The 21149-nt window shown below is 42.6% G+C and overlaps 1 protein-coding gene across 1 annotated transcript in view; it reads right to left on the bottom strand.

Moving 5' to 3' along the window:
- Kif1b (kinesin family member 1B) overlaps positions 1 to 21149 on the bottom strand; it is a 124722-nt gene that overhangs the window by 32416 nt on the left and 71157 nt on the right. The window contains exons 20-24 of the mRNA XM_028757800.1: positions 9715 to 9808; positions 8746 to 8894; positions 6994 to 7172; positions 5850 to 5987; positions 4103 to 4351 (exon numbers count right to left, since the gene is read on the bottom strand). Coding sequence (XP_028613633.1) covers positions 4103 to 4351; positions 5850 to 5987; positions 6994 to 7172; positions 8746 to 8894; positions 9715 to 9808 — 809 coding nt within the window. The remainder of the gene's footprint in view (positions 1 to 4102; positions 4352 to 5849; positions 5988 to 6993; positions 7173 to 8745; positions 8895 to 9714; positions 9809 to 21149) is intronic.

The following is a 21149-nucleotide window of genomic DNA, read 5'->3' as shown; positions in this document are numbered from 1 at the left end:
TAGTCACAAATCTTAAGACCTGTCAATCCAATGACAGAAATGTGGAATCTAATTCCTACAGTTCCCCGGCTTCTCACTTGGTATATGCTGATCTTTGTACATAAAACAAAAGGCAAAGAGTAACCGCCACAGCAGGGATTAAACATGACTGACTGACACACAGGGCTGTTTGCTGCGCTCCTGTCCTAACACTGACTCACGTTACAAGGAGAGAAGAGAGACGGGGTAAACACCTGGGATTTCAACTCTAAACAATAGCAATTACAAAAATAGGAAAAATACATCACAGTAACAACATTTAAGGACAGAAATGAAGTATGAATGAAAAGCAAACAAAAATAGCTGCAAATGAACAGGAAATAGTATCACGGTGTCTAATTCCCTTTCAGTCTGCTCCAAAGCAAGGGAGGGAGTATTACCACAGAGGGTTAAACTTTTGTTGAACAGAAACTTATAAATGAAATGTAATCTAAAAAGGATTACAAACAGGGTCAAACACCACTACTGTGGCGGAGTTTAAAAACTAAGAATTTAGCATATGGAACCAAATGATTTCACTTCCACAGTCAGCACACACACAGAGCACACTCCTGCTTTGACATCCAGTCAGAGCCGCCACTTTCAGTGACTGGACCATTAGGAGCCCTGGCATGCCTCCTCCTGTAGTCCTCTTTGCACTGATGCTTCGCCCATGCTTTGATCTCCCTGGAGATGCTACTTTACCACAGGTCCTCCCAACACTCTGACACATACCATTCTTTTTTCATAGTGGTTACAATTGGCACTTATGTGATTATTACTTGGTATCCTCATCACTCACCAGACTATAAGACTGTGAGGATGGTAACTATCTCTGGTTTTGCTCACCCATCTGTAGAGGGTGTGGCTTACAGTAAATATACTCAATAAATATCTGTTAAATGAATATCTATGTATATTGGAAACCAGGAATGTGACCTGTTACCTGTCCTTTATCTTTACACAGAAGTAGAAGGCTTTTCAGAAAATAGGTCCTACCAGGGACAGAAAAGCAAGTCATCTAACTTTACACTAGGATGACTTTTCAAGAGCAAAGTCATGGTGGGAATTAACTACACAGAGCACTTAGCATTTCTGTCATTACTTAATTTTACTATGTTAAGTATAATTATTAGAAAAAATAAAACCACTGCTGTGCCTGTGTTCTGTAGAAAGGACCGTGACAGGTTAGGCATGTGCTGCACTGCCAAGCAGTGCCATCAGCCCAAGAAGTACTAGTTTTTAAAAACATATGTCCACAAGCATGGCATCATAAACACGATGCTGGATTGCACATTAAAGGTGAGAATCCTTGCTACTCATGGGAAAGGCTTTCCCATTCACAGCAGCACTGAAACCATTACTGGACACTTCCAGTTTTAGGAAAGAGTGCATCACAGGCAGAGGCCCTGGCCTGTGCTACATGGATGCACTCACTAGACAGTTCTTTGTCATGTTATCAGAACACAGCCTTTAGCCCAACGCAGTATACAGGGTCTCCTGCGAAGCTTTTACACTAGTGTCATGATTCACTCTGGAATGAACGTCCTTATACTTTGACCTAGCAGACTGAAGGAGAACAGGGATGAGAGGGAGAGGATGTAAAAGACACATTAGCAGAAAATGATGTGAAGTTACATCAGTAAGAAAAACTAATCTGTCAACATAAAGAAAGTCAGCATAATTATAGTGGTACTTGCAGAAAAGAGGTCAGATTAAGTTACTTGAGAAAGGTCACAGACTGATCATCTTTTGCCCCCTTTGGCCCAGAAGACTAACATACATTTTACATTTCATCCCAAGTTATGATGATGGTTCATAACATCCCAACATGCCGTAAGAGAATAGCTAAAGGGACAAGCTCTTTTACTCTTGACACAAAGATTCACCAGAGGCAGCCATGGCCAAGAAGCAAACCTATAAATGGAATTCAAAGGAAACATGCAAATTTTTACAAGTGAATTAGATTTATAGTTATGTGCCAATAGGGAACTCTGATACCGGGAATTATACAGACGGGAGAGTTACCCTCTCACACAGCCTATCACTACTGCACAACTGAATGACGATGTTCTTCCGGAGAAATATGGCCGAGGGCAAAAATGGAGACCTCTTCTTCCCTTTGCTGGCTGCTAGTACTTCACCTTCTCCCAGCAACTTTTTGTCTGGTGAGAGGACTTGAACCCAGGAATTCACCAATGAATTCTCCCCAGCCACATCACCAAAACCTCAAGTTCCTTTTTGCAAGACAGTGTTAGTTCTAGAACCCAGAAATCCAAACAAATAGAAACATCAACTTCTGAGGCTGTAGCTCTGTAAAAGTACACACCTTACTCAACCCAGTGAATGTGCCCACTAGGGAGGATTCTGTCCTAACACTCTCATAAAGCTGACTCACGATGCAAAGACGCAAAGGCTGCTAAGCTGAAGGGCTTTGTTTTGTTTTGTTTTGTTTTGTTTTGATACAGGGTCTTGCTGTGTAGCTCTGGTTCTTCTGGAACTCACCATGTTGAACAGGGATCTGCCTGACTTTGCCATGTGTCACTATGCCTGGTCCTAAGCAGAAGTATTAATACCTAGTATGGATAATAGAGTAAAAATGATGAAGGGAAAAAGGATTTTTTAAGGCACTTTTCCCCTAACTCATTTAAGTTGGTTGTCCTGAGTTAGTGACAGAGACGCTTAGGACCCACTGTGTCAGAATTCTCTTGAGCAGGCCACATAAGATGACACTGTCTACTCCTCAGTGTGACGCTGTACAACACAGGAGACAGATTCAGGAGCAAAGTGACTAAGCCAATGATCAAAATGTGGTTCTACCTGCCAGTCTTAGAAGAGAATGGAAATATACCGAGGGACACAGAAATCCAGAAAATGAAGCATCATTTGTACATACTTTTCTTAATTTTAATATAAATAAATTGACTTCTCTAAAATCCTAACACTGGCAATACACCACAAGCAAATAATACTTGTGATTATATTATATAGTATCAGCACATTTGTTCATGGAAGATCTGCATTGTAAAACTCTAGACTGCCATATTAACTTAGGTATTCACTGCTATATGAAAGCTTTTCTTTCTGCTCTTCCGGTATCTAGAGTGAGTCCCCCTAGGTGTCCGTTAACATATGACAACTAGGTTTTAGTTCTGTGTCTCTGCTGTGTCAGGAGACTCGCTGCACTGTTGTATTGGTGCTGACCATTCATTCAACAGTGACAGATTCCTTATTTGTAAAAGGGTCCAGGGCATTATGTGGTTCTTATGCATCACTAATCTTAATCCTTCTGTTTTGTTTGTTTGAGACAGGGCATCACGTATCCCAAGCTAGCTGCAAACCAAGTATAACTTGAAGTCAAGTATAACCCTGAACTCCTAATATTCCTACCTCCACCCCAAGTGCTGAGACTGTGGGTGTATACCACCACAGCCAGCTTATGGCAATGTGCATTCTATTATCAAATTTAAAATTACTTTAATCTGAAGAGGAGATGTGGATAATAGAAATATAGGGAACCTATGCATCTCTGACAGAGGCATCTGCACAGCAACAGCCCGAGACAATGACCTCAACATAAAGCAGTTACTCTCAACAAACACTGATGATGGTGATAGCTTTCTGAGATTCATCATAAATCAACAGATTATTTCTGGCAGAAGCCCAAGACAGGCTCAGAACACAGTGAGACGCCATCGTCAACAAAGGAGAGCCCTATTCTTTTGTATCACCAAGTCCACTGCATTCCTTCAGTTTCTCAAGTGTCACAGACACTTCAGCCTGGCCTCGGGCTTGCTCTGCCCCTGCTAGGGTTATCCTTTAGGCTTCCCTAACCACACTCTTTCAGAGACGAAGCATCTGGACCACAGTGACATTAGCTGAAACAACTACCTCTGAGTCTTAGCTAAATTACTGGGCAATTTGGGTCAAGCCATCCTCCAGGAGGTCTTCATAGGCTGCTGCATAGAGTACTAAGTAGACTGTGCCTTGTGGATAAGGCCTGGGCTTTCTAGACAAAATTGCACAGAGGCATTTAGAACAAGAGCTGGTCCCTTTTGGCCTTTCTCACAATGACCTCACCAACCTTCCTACTAAAATGAACCAAGGGGATCGGTCGTAAAATGGGTCATGCCCATCACTGAAGAGCTCTGATCCCTCTTCCGTCCCTGCGTCAGAGCCGGTGTCATCCACGAATGCCTCATCATCAAAGTCCTCCATGGCATCCTGCTGCTCGTCAGCCAGTTCAGTGATGTCGGAATCGGCCGTGGAAAAAGTGGGGGAGGGTGTGCGGTCGGCAAGGCGCTCATTCACACAGCCGTGGAAAATAGGGGAGCTAGACACCAGGTAAGACGCCAATTAACACAGGCAGGGAGAGAGGAATAGTTGGTTAAACAGGATGCTCAGGTGCCAACAGGACAGAATGCACTGACAGAATCATCACAGTAAAAGCAAATAGAAAAGCAAAAGGGTAAAATGAACATAAACTGCACAGCTCAGGTAAAGGGAACAGGGGCAGGCTGACAAGATCTATAAGGAAAGACCCTCAGAATAAGGAAAGCAAAGAGCATCCATGAGTAGACCATCTATCTCAGGGAAATATTACATTATAAAATGTTTATGTTCTCCAGTTCACATACAAGACGAGCACCCTGTCCTCCAGGAGCCACTCATGAGAAAGATAATAAGGCCTTAAGTGTTTGAGTTCTTCTGTCAACTCAGAACAGAAAACCAAATGGATGAAAGTGCTGAATGCCGAAGCAGCACGTGCCTGAGGGAGATGTGTCTGCACAGCCCACTTCTGCAAACCCTAGTCTACTACCAGAGTGGAGTAGAAAAGGTTGACTTCAGTGACACCATTTCATTGGGTTCCTTACATACCATCACAGGGCATTTACAGCAAAGAGTAACTCAAAAGTCTGAAACTAGTAAGCTCAAAGTTCACATTTCCTGGGGCCAGAGGAGTAGGTCAGTGGTTAAAGGCACTGGTTGCTCTTGCAAAAGAACACAGATTTGGTTCCCAGTACCCACAGAATAGCTCACAACCATCTGTAAGTCCAGTTCCAGGGAATTCAGTGCCCTCTTCTGGCCTTGGTGGGTATTAGGCATGCATATGGCACACAGACATATCTGCAGGTAGAACACACCCATCCACATAAAATAAAATAAAATAAAATAAAATCCCTCTTAAACATTCACAACTCCTTGCTTTTGCAATGTTAACGTCTTGAGAACTGAATTGCACATAACTTCTCAGAGGCACATTTGTTTTCACAGAGCGCTGACCATGATGGATGCAGAGACCCTGAAGAGGCCCACCATGGGATGCAGTTAACCTGCCCTGGGCAATGACTAAAGCAAGACAAATTCCTCTAAGAAAAATCACAGAGGACCAGTCAGGTTCTGGGTAACAACTGCAGTATGGTAACACACACTGTGATATCTACTTAAAGCATCCAGGATTCAGAAATGTTTTCTTTTTCTTCTCAATCTTCCTTGATCAACTATGAAGCATGTTGTAAGAAAAAGTCCAGGAAGACTGTCAAATACGCTGACATAAAAAATATGCATACTGTGTGAAACTGAAGTAAATACGTTAAACAACACAGTGGTTTTGAGTGGGTAAGACTTAGAGAGGAGGTGGGTTTCTTGGTTTGTTTGTATTTTTCTTCTAATGCTACTAGGAACTAAACCTGGAACATCGGGGTGAGCTACACCCCAGCCTGAGAGGGAGCTTTTACGTACTCCTTTCCCCTGTATACTTTCTACTGACATTTAAAAAGTTAGAAGTACTTGTTATTCATTTTTAAGGAAACAACAAAACTGTGACATACCTTCCCACAAGTTTGAACCAGTGGAAGCGATCGTAGAATGGGTCACTGCCGGTCATGGTGGTCTCGCTCTCGTCTTGGGCGCTGGAGGCCACCTCCCCTGCCCTGTCATACATCTCTCGCATCAGATCCAGTCTCTGCCTGTTGAGCAACACAGGGTATACCAAGTCAAGGCCGCTCATATCACTTAATGCGACATAAACAGAAACATAGAAACCCAACTCCTCAGTATCCAAAACGTGTGAGTAGAGAAAAGCCACAAAGAGTGAGCAAGATGTAAAGTAAAATGTGTGTGCACACACGGGCATGGGAGGGACGGAGGGAGGGGGGGAGAGGGGGGGGAGGGAGAGAGGGAGGGAGGGGGGAGGGAGGGAGATCTAATTTGATTAAACCTACAGTCATGGAAGAAATGTAGTCCAATGGTGTTTGACATCTCAAATATAACTAGACAGTGAGGAAAACGATCACTTCCTTGTTTATTAAAGATTACCCTGAGGCCCAGAACTAAAGTAAGAGGGATAATTGCCAGGTCCAAAAGAGAAATAAACACAGCTCATTTAAAATTTAAGAGGGCTTATGAAAATGTAAAAATCAAATATCAAAGTTGTCTGAGAAGTGAGTTTCATTGACTTTAGAAAAAAATGAATTGGTAATGCTATTGTTGACTGGTCCCAGCACTTAGAAACCACAGAGAAGGCCGGGCGGTGGTGGCGCACGCCTTTAATCCCAGCACTCGGGAGGCAGAGGCAGGCGGATTTCTGAGTTCGAGGCCAGCCTGGTCTACAGAGTGAGTTCCAGGACAGCCCGGGCTATACAGAGAAACCCTGTCTCGAAAAACCAAAAAAAAAAAAAAAAAAAAAAAAGAAACCACAGAGAAGAAACTAAGTCATCCTCAGAGAGAGCAGAGTATGAGGGAACCCACTGAAGCAATTCACTTGTTGTTGTTGTTTTTGTTTTGTTTTTTGTTTTTGATACAGGGATTTTCTGTGCAGCCCTAGCTGTCCTGGAACTCACTCGATAGACCATGCTAGCCTCTAACTCATAGAGATCCATCTGCCTCTACCTCTTGAGTGCTGGGACTAAAGGCATGTACCACCATGAAAGGCATTTTCTTCTAAAAAGAAATCTTTTATGGATATTTTCCTACTTGAGTTTATCCAAAGACCAGTAATGTGTTGCTCCATTCTTCAGATCCTGGACCTCCACTGCTACCACTGTCCGAGGGAACGGTCTGTCCTCGTGAGTTTTCTCCATCTCCGTGGGAAGTAATTCAGGAGGCAAAGGGGAGTACAGTGTGTCAGTCAGCAGAACAAACTGGAACTGCACCTGGAACGAGAAGGCAAGGATGGACAGGCATTTACAGGACTCTCTCAGCAGGGAAGACTCAGAGACAAGGCAACAGGGCACAGCTGAAGGAAACAAGGTCACAGAGCATGTATTCAATAAATGGCCTGTGACAAGCTGAAAAACTGGCCACCTACATTTTAAACTCAAGAAACAATCTTAATTTTTTTTTTAAAAAAAAATGATTTATTATGTATACAATACTCTGTCTGCATTTATGCCTATTCACCAGAAGGGGGCACAAAATCTCATTACAGATGGTTGTGAGCCACCAAGTGGTTGCAGGGAATTGAACTCAGTACTTCTCGAAGAGCAGCCGATGCTCTTAACAATCTTAAATCGGGTATTTATAGACTTTGTTTTCCTGGGGTGGTGGTGTGTGTGTGTTTGTTTGTTTTTTCCACACACTAAAACCTCAGTGGACAAATGAAGACTCGTGTGGAACACAAACAAAAGACCAAAAGGTGGACCCAGTCACTCGCTGAGGAGAGAGGACACACATGCAGCTTTTCAGTTGCGCGCAGAGGACTACGGCCATCACGCTTCCAGCATTAGCATGGAGTAAGGAAGTGTGACTGCATCATGTCCTTTACTTCTTGCTATGTTACCTTGTACTTTACCAACAAGTAACAGTTAAATACTAATTAAATAACAGGTGCAGAACCAAGAAAAGGGCTTATGACAATGTAACTTTAGTCCACTTAAGGAAGAAAATGGTTAATAATTCAAAGTGTTTCTGAGCTTGTGAGTGAAGACAACACCTCTCCCAGCGTAGAGATGTGAAGCACATCCCCTAGGAGCAGCCAGTGAATTCTCCAGGCAAGTGGTCTGTGTTTTTTCCTACCCTACAATATGGTCCCGAGCAGTTTAGTGAGGCACACAGAACAATCAAAGATTTCCTAAGACTGTTTGGAGGCTGGAGGTTCGGCTCAGTGGGACATGCTTCTTAGGCAGCACAGGCCTTGTGTTCAGTCACCAGCACCAGGTTTAGCATGTCCAGCCCTGTCAGTAGTGTTCTGTACAAACCCATGCTCTTTCATTTCTCATTTCGCTCGGTGGCTGGCAGGTTCTGCTGTCAACCCACATTTGTAGAGGAAGCAACAGAGCTACAGAACTACTAGGTCAGCTCAGCTGCTCTGGATGAGGCTCTTGCTGTCTGAGTGCAGAGTGCACATACTGTCCCTACTCAGTACCTCTCAGGCCCTAGAAGAGGAGCAAATTGGTTGACAAGGGGCTTAGAGTTCTCGGAGGTGCAAGCTAAAGATGGAGAACTAAAAGAAAACCAAAACTCTTTCCCTAGAAACCTAACAAGCATTTATCTATTAATAAGACTATCCAGCTCCCCTTTAAAATACTCACATTTGTAAAATGAGTCAAAAACAGCTGCTGTAAAATGTTTACTTAGGGCCTATGTTGTGGGCACATACAGGAAATAACGCTGATTCGTGGCCTAGAACACGGACTTCCCCAGGGAAAGGTTAATTTAAGGTTATTCATTTAAATGGACCCACTGTGCCTCCAGAATACCTGAGTTGCCTCTCGTCACCCTCCGTACCTTTTTCTTCAGCTCCACACTGATGGCATTGGCTTCCTTCAGGTATACCGCATTGCCCCAGAGTAAGTCCCTTAGTGAAGTAAACTGGTGAGACTTCCATTTCCGAAACGCCCACTGGGCCAACTCAAATTCATGCTGTGTCCAAGGAACTGAAAGAGCAGAGGAAGCATATGTCACAGTGACTTAGTAACCATAAGGAGTGTCCTCTCCCCTACTTCACAAAACCTAAAATCAAAAGAACATAGTTGTGGGTTGTTTGGTTTGTTTGAGACAGGTTAGCTTTGAATATGCTTTGCAGTCGAGACTGGTCTCGAACTCCTCATCCTCCTCAACCTTCCAAGTGCTGTTCTCAGATAGATAGACAGACAGACAGACAGACAGACAGACAGATAGATAGATAGATAGATAGATAGATAGACAGATAGATAGACAGATATCTTATTACAGTTATTTATGTATTGGGGAAAAGGATGTGTAGCACTGCATGTACACAGTGGCTCAAAATACAACTGATAAGAGTCAGTTGTCTTTTTTGACAATGTGGGTTCCATAGATCAAACTTAGGTCACCAGTCTCGGCAACACACACCTTTACCTGATGAGCCATCTCGCCAACCCCCTTTTCCTTTTTTTTTTCCTTCTTAATGTAATTCTGATGTGTAGGTATAAATTTCAAAGTCCCTTATCTTTACTATGAGAGATGATCTTTACGTGACATCCCCAAAGGATTATATGAAGACGGTCCTTGGGAACCTTAGAAATTCTATACACACTAACGACCCTCCACCACTGTATCATATACCCGAGTGCTGCAGCAATGGGCATTTTTAAACCACTTTTGAGCAGGCTCAGTACAGGGTCAGTAAGCAGCAGGGCAGGGCTGAATAACCCAGCTCTGTAACAGGAGAAAGCACTGAGATTGATAATGCTGATCCAGAAGACAAAAGGTAAGGCAGGCTCTAGCTCTCACCTTCCTCCTCCTCCTCTTCCTCTTCCGTTGTCTCTGCAGCCAGAGATCGAGTCTCAACCTGCCTCTGCAAGGCCTGCAATTTACTCTCATAGTCCTGGATGAAAAGAAAGGAGAGAACATGTAGAGAGGGGAGGAAGTAAGAAGGAAGGGGGAAATGAAAGGAACGCTGAGGGGAAGTACACACAGCAAAGGACCAACACGAGGAAACGGGGAGGGCAGGGTCTAACACATCATCAAGAGGAAGAAAACGCCAGGGAAGACTAAAGTCACCAGAACCTCCTATGGCCTGGATCTTCTAACTACTCAAAAGGGAAGATAATTAAGACTATAGATGTTGAAGTTCCTTATGGTTGAAAAATTAAAAGCCCACAGCACCACTGAACTGAAATGATTGTTATTAAGAGAAATTTTATATTAAATATACTAGTATGTGATTCAAGATAAGTATAATAGAAATAAATTTTTTTTTTGAGACAGGATTTCTCTGTGTAACCCTGGCTGTCATGGAACTCTCTCTGTAGAGCAGGCTGGCCTCGAACTCAAGAGATTCACCAAGTGCTGGGATTAAAGATGCATGCCACCAATGTTGGGCTTACAAATCAGATTCTATTTCTCCACTTGATCCATATATTTTCTTTTTAAAGGATTTATTATAATTTTTAAAAGTATGAGGCTCTGTGTGGAACAGTGCATGTGTGGATGCAGAAGGCTGAAGAGGCCAGAATGGGGTGTTGGATCCCACGGAGCTGGAGTTACAGGAAGTTGTGAGCAGCCTCCTGATGTAGGTGCTGAGAACTGAACTCGAGTCCTCTTCAAGAGCAAAATATGCTCTTAGCTGCTGGGCCGTGCTCCATGTGGCCTCCCTTCATCCCTGCTGCATGTATTTTAAGTAGTATTACCTGAAAGGGGCAATGCTTATTGGCTTATTGGATGATGGGGAAAACATTCTTGTTTCTCTTTAAAGTTTTAAATTATTATTATTATTAAATTGGGGGGAGATGAGTATTGGTTCTTTCTTGTTTGTTTGTTTGTTTGTTTGTTTTGTTTTGTGTTTAGAGACAGGGTTTCTCTGTGTAGTCCTGGCTGTCCTGGAACTCACTCTGTAGACCAGGCTGACCTTGAACTCAGAAATCCCCCTGCCTCTGCCTCTCAAGTGCTGGGATTAAAGGCATGCGCCACCACTGCCCGGCTATTGGTTCTAATAATAGTCTAACAATTCCAGAAAACTAAGTCTTTCCTAAACAATAATCTTTTCATCTTTAAAAATTTTAGCATATGATCTTCCTACCAAACAGCTGGAGAACAACCAAAAGATAAACCTTCTAAAAGGCACGTGAAAGCCCTCTTAAGTAGAACATATTAATACAATGCTACTCCTTCTCTGTTACATGCACACACCTTTTTCTTTGTGGGCATGCAGGTGCGCACATACATGTAGAAGCTGGGGGTTGCTGTTGGGTGTCTTCTCTATTGCTCTCTCCACTTTTTCAATTGTAAAATGCTATTTATTTATTCATCTAGTTTATAGTGAGTGTTGGGGGCACTCGTGTGCTGCAGTGAGGCGGAGGCCAAACGACAAGCTGTAGACTCGGTCCTCCCCTTCAACCATGTGGGTTCCCGAGATGGAACTCAGTCAGCAGGCTTGGCAGCAGGTGACGTCACCCGCTGATCCACTTTGCCAGCCCATAATAAAAAGACTTCTAACAAGTCATAACCGATTCAATATATAAATGTTGACTGAGTCTCTTGAGATTCAAACACACATTCTTCTAAAATTTGCATTTTTGAGATAAATAGAAGAGGTTTTTTTAAAAAAATGGCTAAATATTACATGATGTAAAACTAGCATAATCTGCCAGGCGGTGGTGGCGCACACCTTTAATCCCAGCACTTGGGAGGCAGAGGCAGGTGGATTTCTGAGTTCGAGAGTTCGAGGCTAGCCTGGTCTACAGAGTGAGTTCCAGGACAGCCAGGGCTACACAGAGAAACCCTGTCTCGAAAAACCAAAAAAAAAAACCTATGAATTAGGAGATGTATACATAGAAACATTTAGGAGTCAACTATCATGGCATCTCCAATTTTCAAAATAATCAGAAAAAGTAAATAAAGTAACCAGAAGGCTGGTGAGATAGTTCAGGGGTTAAGAGCACTTGGTCTCTTCCAGAGGACCCGGGTTCAGTTCTCAGAACACACACGAGGTGGCTCACAACCATCTGTAATTCCAGAACCAACAATGCCTTCTGGACTTGGCAGGCTCTGCGGAGCACATACACTCATAAAGACACATCACATATTCATAAATTTTAAAAATGAATAAATAAATCTTTAAAAAATTCATTGTAACATTTTTTTCTTTCAGTTTCTCTGTAGTCTAGAAATGTGAGTTGAGTAGTCCTTCAGTATTTTCCCCTTAAAACCTGTTTACGATATGGGATTCTTCCACCAAAAAGAGAAATGCCTGATGTTCCATCTAAAAATTTCCACATACAAAAATCTTTTATCAGGGCTGGAGAGATGGCTCAGCGGTTAAGAACATTGGCAGTGCTTCCAGAGGACCTGAGTTCAATTCCCAGCAACCACATAGTGGCTCACAGCCATCTGTAATGGGATCTGATGCCCTCTTCTTGCATGCAGGTGTACATGCAGATACAACACTCATATACATAAAATAAAGAAATCTTAAAATGCTTTTAAAAAACTTTTTTTTATCTTGGGGATTTCTTCAAGAATAAGTTAGTCAAACTACCACCACCACTCCCCCAAAGTCGCTAAGGTGTGAGGGTAGCTTTCTCTTCATGCACTGGCCAAGCTTCAGTCAGAATAAATGATCTCTCATCATCCTTGGGATGCCGGGAGTGGGGGGGAATCAACCGCCAACTGAATTTTGATCAGAATTTGATAGTTCAAATAACAGCACCTTTTTTTTTTTTAAATTGAAGACTTTTTCCAAACCTGGCTGTTTATGAGCTTCCAAGGATATTATTAGTATGTCATAAGGTGTGTGTGTCTGTGTGTGTGTGTGTGCGTGTGCACGCGTGTACATGGAGGCCAGAAGGTTGGCACTGGCTAGAATTACATGGGATTGTGAGCTATCTCACACACGTGCTAGAAATCCAACCTCAGTTCTCTATGATAGAAGCCATCTACGCCATCTCTCCAACCTCTAGACATACACATTCTGTGTTCCTACTAATAACCTGATGCTGCAGATACAGAGCTTAGTAAGGAAAGATCACGTCGGTGAGGGTAGAGAGATGAAAGATAGTACACATGACACACACACTACATTTTTGTAGAGAGAAGCATTCTGAAGAAAGAAGAGCAAAGCAGAAGACAGACGAGAGATTACCATGGAGAAAAGGAGGAGTGGGGGACACTATCGTGACACTGACAGCAGCCAGGAGAGAGCTGACATGCCCGCTCCCTGAAGCACCTCTTAGGACTTTACAGCACCCTGTGTTTTCTCTCTTGGCCTGTCACACAGTACTGATAAATACCAGTGTGGTTATCTGTCCAGTGGCAGCTTCTCCATAATTTTGAATTTCATAAGTACAGGGACCATACTGCCACTTACCACCCAAGCATCTGGCATGTTTCTCTCTTCCAGCTAGAAACAAACTCAAAAATGACTGTCTTTTAAGTCAGGGACCGGCACACCATGGCCTGGGGGGCTAAATCCAGACCATAGGTGTCTGAATCTAATGACATGGTCAACAAAGCCTGAAGCATCACTAAGGACCAGGAGTATATTTTGGTGGTAGAATACTTGTCTAGCATGTACACAAAGCTCCATCTGATTCTATCCCCAACACCAATTTTAAAACTTGGCTACTATCTGGCTTTTCAGAAAAATGCTTTCCAACCCCAGTTCTCCCTCAACAGTTTTGCCCAAGAGTCAGACATCGCCTAGGTACTTTGCAAATGATCGAGTCTCATGCCAGACCTAGTCAATCATTTATTCTAGGGATGGACCCAGCAGTCTACATTCTCACAAGACTTCTAGGATTCTGTGACAGGACACCCGAGAGTGACTGCTCTGAGTCCTATTAGCGTACAGATTCATGGAAGAACCAACCAAGTGCACAGACAAGATAACAAAAGGTTGCCATTCTTAAGATAGTGTGAGTTTATACAGTGCTTGTCTAGAATGCACAAAGCCCTAGATTCAACCCCCAGCACATTGTAGAGCAGGTGTGGTGGTACATACCTGTCATGCTAGCACCGGGGAGGCGGAGGCAGAAGGAACGTAAGTTCAAAGTCATCTTTAGCTACGCAGGAAGTTCAAAGTCAGAATGGGATACCCGAGACAATATCTCAACACAGTTTTAAATTTTATTTTGAGACATGGCCTCATTATGTAGCTCTGGCTGTCCTGTAACTCACTATGTAGACCAGGCTGGCTTCGAACTTATAGACATACATCACTTCTGCCTCCCAAGTACTGGGAATAAAGACATGTGGCATCCTGCCTGGCTAAAAAAAATAAGTGGGAGTTGACCTAGGATGGGCTGTGCTAGGAAGAATGGCACAGAGGCCGACATTTGGAAGCGATAAGCATGACAGGAAACAAGCCGAAGTCATAAGGAAGTGTAACAGAGGAACAAAAGGCTAGAGGTATCCGCTCTGTGATATTAAGACATGAAATCAGATGTGGGCAAATAGCCACAATATGTAAAGCCTTGTAAACAACGCGACAATTCAGGTTTTGAAGTTTGATGGAAGCCCATGAGGCTGCTGACAGGATACAACTTGGATCTTAGAAAGATGGCTCTGGTTACTGCAGGGACAGTGAACGGCATGAGTCATGAACAGAAGCAAACACTACACACACAGGGGACAGTCTCAGATCGATGTCTGCTCCCCAAGAGGCCAACAATTCTTTTTAGATTTATTTTATGTGTACTTATGATTTGCTAGTATGCATGTATGTGTAGTGTGTGTGTCTGTTTGTATGTGGGTATGTATGGCTACTAGGTGAGAGCTGACGGAGGCATGGTTTAGTGTCGCTAAGATGATAGTTTTGGCAAAATCAAAAGTCAGCGTCCTTAGTTTTCTGGATAGGCAGCTTTTAGCAATAGAAACTCAGCTGGGAATATCAAGACGTAATTAGCAAACACTCACAGGAATGGACTGCCACCCATATTCCGGGTGACACCTCACTTCTTGTCACTGTTTAAATGTGCTCCTCATCACCCAGGGGACAGTCTCAGATCGATGTCTGCTCCCCAAGGGTCCAACAATTCTTTTTAGATCTATTTTATGCGTTTTTATGATTTGCTTGTATGCATGTATGCCTAATGCGTGTGTCTGTTGGATCCCTGGAACTGGGGTTACGGGTAGTTGTGAGTGACCATGTGGTGTGGGATTTGAATCCAGTTACTCTGTAAGAACAAGTGCTCTTAACCACTGAACCATCTTGCCAGCCCCTCCCCTTGCCCTGCTCTCTTTGAAAATGCAGGATCTCATGTAGCCAAGGCTGGCCCATGGGATCCCCCTGTCAGTTTCCTCAGTGCTGAGATGACAGGAGTAAGCTGTCTTGCCTTGACATGGGCGTTGTTTCTGAGATCAAGACAGTTCCCATCCCCATCTTAGCACTGCTTGGAGAAGCACTCTTTCTCACCTGGATCAGGTAGCAACTTTCCAACTGGGCTACATGCTCTGCATGTGCCTGCCTACAATCTACCCTCTATACAGTGATCACAGTGAACTTTCTACATGGTGGATCTAATAAAGGAAACTCCCTGTAGACACTGGGTTGGTAGTTTCTCACACCAGTCAGGTCTGGCTACCTCCAGCCTCCTTGTCTTTTGTCCACCGCAACAGATGTGGCTTTGCGACCATCTCAAGTAATTAACATCTCCCCCATCCTGACCTGGCTTCCTCCCTGACCCTTCCTTCCCTTGTTCTTTTTGCTTTGGAAAAGTCTCAGTTGGACTGTGGGACTTGTCCTCAGCTCAGGACTTCCTTCCTCCACAAACTTCTCGCACTATCCTCTCTGGATGTAGCTCTGCCCACAAAGCCAACACTGCACTGGAACCACCTCTGTGCCCTAGGACACTAGAGATCTTAGAACCCTGCACTAGTTTCTCCCGGAGCAGAGAAATACAAAGTACCTGGAGGGGGAGGGATGTGAGATGCGGTACAGAACAAGTCAAGCTCCGCCTCTCTCAGAAAGCACAGTCTCTTAAAAACTCATGTATAGGAGGTGCATGGGTTGTATTCTCATTTGCAATGCACACTTTTCCAACTTGAAAAAATATGCTAGGTTTAACATTTTTAAATTACTTTTATTTTATTCTTTTGTGCATTGGTGTTTGGCCTGCATGTCTGTCTGTGTGAGGAACCACTGGAACCTCAATTACAGATGGTTGTGAGCTGCCAAGTGGGTGCTGGGAATTGAACCTAGGTCCTCTGGAAGAACAGTCAGTGCTCCTAAAAGTTGAGCCATCTCTCCAGCTCTTAGCTAGATCCAAATTTTTAATTAGACAACTGATCCATTAAAAAAAAAAATCAAAATTCTGTTTTGTCTTATTTCATCTTTAGCAGACTAACAATAATCTGAGAGGAGAAAAACTGAGGCTAACGTAGAAAGAAAAGGTATGACTTTTTTTTTTATTTTGGTTTTTCGAGACAGGGTTTCTCTGTGTAGCCCTGGCTGTCCTGGAACTCACTCTGTAGACCAGGCTGGCCTCGAACTCAGAAACCCACCTGCCTCTGCCTCCCAAGTGCTGGGATTAAAGGCGTGCGCCACCACCGCCCGGCTGGTATGACACTTAAAATAATTTCAAATCATGACTATGTAATAAAAAATTGAAAAGTTTAATGCAAAATGAAATTTAAAATATTATTCTTACTCATATATTAAGAGATTTTCACTTAAGAGAAACAGCATAAAGTATAACTTAAAGCATTTTCTTATCATTTTGTGGCACTAAAGCCCAGGCCCTTATGTGTCGTGTTACGTGCTAGTAACCCATTTAGCTACATCCTAGAGCCCCAAATTTCGTAAAATAGAAAAGGACACTAAATGCAAAAGCTTGAAAGTCCATATAAAAATACAAAAGAAAAGGATACTTGGCACACAACTATCTTCAGATGAAAAAGCAGGAAGAGGCTGAGAAATTAGTATTACCCTGTTTCACTTATCCCTCCTCCCCAGCGATAAATCACACTTAAAAGATGATTTCAAGGTTTATTTCATGAAGACTTTATTTTTTTAATATTACAAACTAACTCTCCCTTTCTGAGAAGGCAGTCTTACACTCAGACAATCTTCAAGCATCATTTTAAGAAATTGAGAGGAAAAACCAGAGTTCATCAACAAAAAGATTCACAACTTTTCTTTACAGTAACAATAGGAAAAAACGATACATTTCACAACCTAAAGTGGGCCATACTAAGTCTACCTACAGCAGAGTTTACAATGACATCAACCAGACAGGTATGAAAATCATTTGAAATGAATCTGTCTCTAACAGTACACAACACACGTTTGCTACACTGAACCTAAGACTTCTTCATCACACTGCAGCAGGCCACAGGAAGCTTCTCCGCTCTCAGGCTTCTGTATAAATCATTAAGGCAAGTCAACAAAGGACCAGGAAGGCACCAGCTACAGCAGTGACCACGGGAAGCCCATGTAACTGCATATAATCTGATAGCATTTAAAAAGTCAAGCATTGCTGTAACAGACTCAGTGTTTTGTTTTTAGTATCTTACACCTAAAGCACAAAAGGTCAGTTCAAGTCACTTCAATGTAATAAACAATTCCTATTTGTTCTATTACCTATGACAGGAGAAACTATTTGCTACACTAGAAGCATCAGAAGCAAGAGTAAAGGAAAAGCCCTTTGGTTTAAATTTATTAACCAGATTTTGTAACTGTCCACAGAATTACAGTCTGGTCTGGAAAACCTTATCCAATAAAGTAGGACTCTACTGCAGTCCTGGAAATGCCAGATCACTCATCAATTCCCAAGCATGAGCACTTTTCTCCATTTCACAATGATAACACCTAGGAATATTTTCATAATAAAATAATATGTTAATGAAGACAAGTTCTCTTTGGTCTTGTTTAATTTAAGCTGAAGGAAAGATACCACCATATCAAAACAAAACCAAAAAAACTACAAAAAACCAACAAACAAAAAAACAAGCTAAGCCTGCTGACGTACCCCTCTAGCTCCAGCAACTGCGGAACTGACAAAGGAGGATTACAAGTCTGAGGCCAGTGTGGGCAAATCAAGGAATAAGAACCCATAAAAGCACAACTGTACTTTCTACTTGCTCAGTGAGTCAATCAAGCAGTTTGTACACATGGTTTTCTAAGGTAAGTAAGTGCTCTCAAATGTACGAAAGGACACTACAGTGAATCTCAGGTTCATTTCTTTCCTGGTTGTCTAGAAAATTAAACGTTTCTATAGATGCCTAGTCATTTCAGTAATACAAGGGCACTTGGATTAGCAGAAGAACAAAAGTAATTCTTTGGACTATCCCTGTGGGCAAAACACCACCCACATGTGTACATGAAAATAGTACAGAACTTTTCACTGTAGCGTCGGCAGCGGGGAGTGAACTTGCTCCTAGTGTTTAGTAGGAAAGGGAAACATTTATCTGAACAAAGTGAGACTATATGTACCTGAAATATCTCTTCCTTCAAGTTAGAACCTGCCGGGCAGTGGTGGCGCATGCCTTTAATCCCAGCACTTGGGAGGCAGAGGCAGGTGGGTTTCTGAGTTCGAGGCCAGTCTGGTCTACAGAGTGAGTTCCAGGACAGCCAGGACTACACAGAGAAACCCTGTCTCGAAAAACCAAAAAAAAAAAAAAAAAAGTTAGAACCTAAGTAATTAACACTTTTAACTTCAGAAAATGAATTTTTGACAAAAACCCAGATAGTCCGTATAATTATGTGTGAAGAAGAAAGACAACTGTAGATTTACACAGACGAATTGAAGTGACTGACTTGAAGTAGCCTACCAAGAGTACATTCAAACCAAATGGCACAGAGATTGTCATCTCAATGAAGTCAACACACGGAAGGCATCATTCACCCAAGTTGAACAGGCCATACAAACTATCACTGAAGACTAGAACTGTTCTAGCTATGAAAGGAAACGTAGCTCCCCCAGTCTTTTTAAGGGAAAAAAAATGTTGGAAGCAACTTTCTGTGCATTAAGACAGCACTTTCTTAAAAGAGAGAGAGAAAAAGTCCACTACAATTAAAATTAATGTGCTCTAATAAAACAGTACCCACACACAAAGCAGGAAAAAAAAAGCACATAATCACAGTCTTGAAGGCCTCCTTGAGTGCTATGCTATCTTGGCTGCAAGTTTTCACACCACTGGAATACAGTTGTTTGGTGCATGACTTGGTGTGACCTAAGAATCTTCAGCACTGTGAATTCTGGAAATCTCTGGCTCTCCATAGTGACTCTTAGAAAGGTTTCTGAAAAGCACAAGAGATGAAGACGTATATAGGAAGCCATTCTTTCTTCCATTAAAATCCACCTTTTCTTTCTATTTTTTCTTTTTTCCTTTTTCTTCTTTTTCTTTTTTTATTCAAAGAGGATTCTCCATCAAGGCAAACTGCAAGCACAACATGGTGAAGTGAGGTATTGACAGAGTAGTGACTGTTCAACAGGACTTAGTTCTCCTTGCTAGAGGATCTGTGTGCATTACAACTGTTGACTAAGGAACTGTTTACTATATATACAGCTCCAGACTCACAGCTCATTTTTATTATTTCACCAGCTACTGGAAAGAGGCAGTGAAGAGGTGTCATCAGCCGCCTTCGTGCCATGCCCCATCTCTTTCTTCTCGCACCAAATAATCTTCTTAGAAACTGTCACACGTTGCTCAAAGCACACACTTCTGCTGGCACTTCTGTTGGCATGATTTTAGTAAATATAGCCCATGCTGTGTGTGAGACAGTCAGTAAACTTCAAAACACAATCCAAATAGAAACCAAGAAAATTTAAAGATTTTAGAGATATGATAAATTTTGTTTATGTTCTGACACAGTACAAATTACTGAATCGGTTCCTTAAAAATACAGACTAAGATGATGATGTGGAAGATCCAAGGCCGTACAGGACTAAACATGTCTGAAGACCTTGGGCTGGAGCTTGTAAAAATGCCAAAAATACTTGATGAAAAGAACAGACACCAAGGCGAAGTGGAAAGATGTGTCCACATAGTTACAGGTTGTTTTTCAGCCAATTTCTAATGTGCATGGGGAATAAGAGGCATTTCTTCAATATATCAAATTCTTCTTTTGAGCATTTCCATAAAACAAAAGGCAGGTCTCTTGGGATATCAAAGCACTATTTAAAAAAAAAATCTTACACCAAAACAAGAGAAGCCAGTGTAAGTACATTAATAATCTAGGCACCATAGAGGAAGCTATCAGGAGAATACAGGGCCTTGACGTTTTATACCCGATTCTAGAACCTGCCCACTGACAATGCACAATCGAAAGGGGGGCACTGAGACATTTACCAGTGTTTTACATTTAACAGTAAAGACCAGTTAGTATTTGTAGGAACACAACACTAAAATCTTAATGCATGTAGTAGGCACCAACTCAATCCATGAGCGCATATTAACACTGCCTGCTTTCTTTGCTACAACTTCAAGTTTGTCCAGTAATCTACTTATACTGTGGTTTCTCGACCCGCTTTGAGATTGGGTGCCGAGAATTGTCTCCTCATCCGTGGAGGTGTCACAAACTGGTTACAGTGGCTGGGCTTGTCAGTCTGCTTTGGACAGCAATCGGCTGGACTGCCCTCTACCTGACCTCCAGTGTTATAATTACAGTAAGACTGACGGTGTTGGTGAATGTGACGTTTGGCCTGGAAAGTCTGTAGATCAGGGGTGGGGTGACCGCTGCGGGAGTTCAGCGACTCGGAGGAGGCAGTTGCCTGGCAGCGCGTGTTTTTCGGTTGGCCATTATTGAGAGAATTGCTTCTCCAACGTAGCTGAGGTGGTGGCTGTTGGTTGGTAATATGCTGTTTGCTAACTTGGATATGATCCTGACTTCTTGTACCCTGGGAGCCCCATGCTGACTGGGGATCTTTAGAGGCTGCTCTACCCACTTTTTCTTGGCTTTCTTCTTTATTTCCTTTTCTTCCTTCTTCATCTTTTGGAATTCTTAGCTCAATAACCTCATCTTCTGTTATAATAATATGTGTCCCAGGACTCCAAGAGTTTCTGTGTTTAGGATTGCTCTTAAAGGGAAAGCGGGGCTTCCGGTTCTCAGGAGGGATGAACCTGTGGGGCACATTCTGCCGACGAAGCTGCTTTGTTATCTCTTGCTGTTGCAGGTTCTTAAACCGAATTTGTTCTTGCCTCATCCAACGCAGACGTCCACGTCTAAAAGCTGGATCCCCGTTCATCAGCTGGGAAACACGTTCTTCTTTGCCAAGTTCTCCACTCTC

This window comes from Grammomys surdaster, unplaced genomic scaffold, assembly GCF_004785775.1.
Source record: "Grammomys surdaster isolate TR1022 unplaced genomic scaffold, NIH_TR_1.0 126185, whole genome shotgun sequence".
NCBI lineage: Eukaryota > Metazoa > Chordata > Mammalia > Rodentia > Muridae > Grammomys > Grammomys surdaster.
This window is presented reverse-complemented; position numbering and strand designations above follow the sequence as displayed.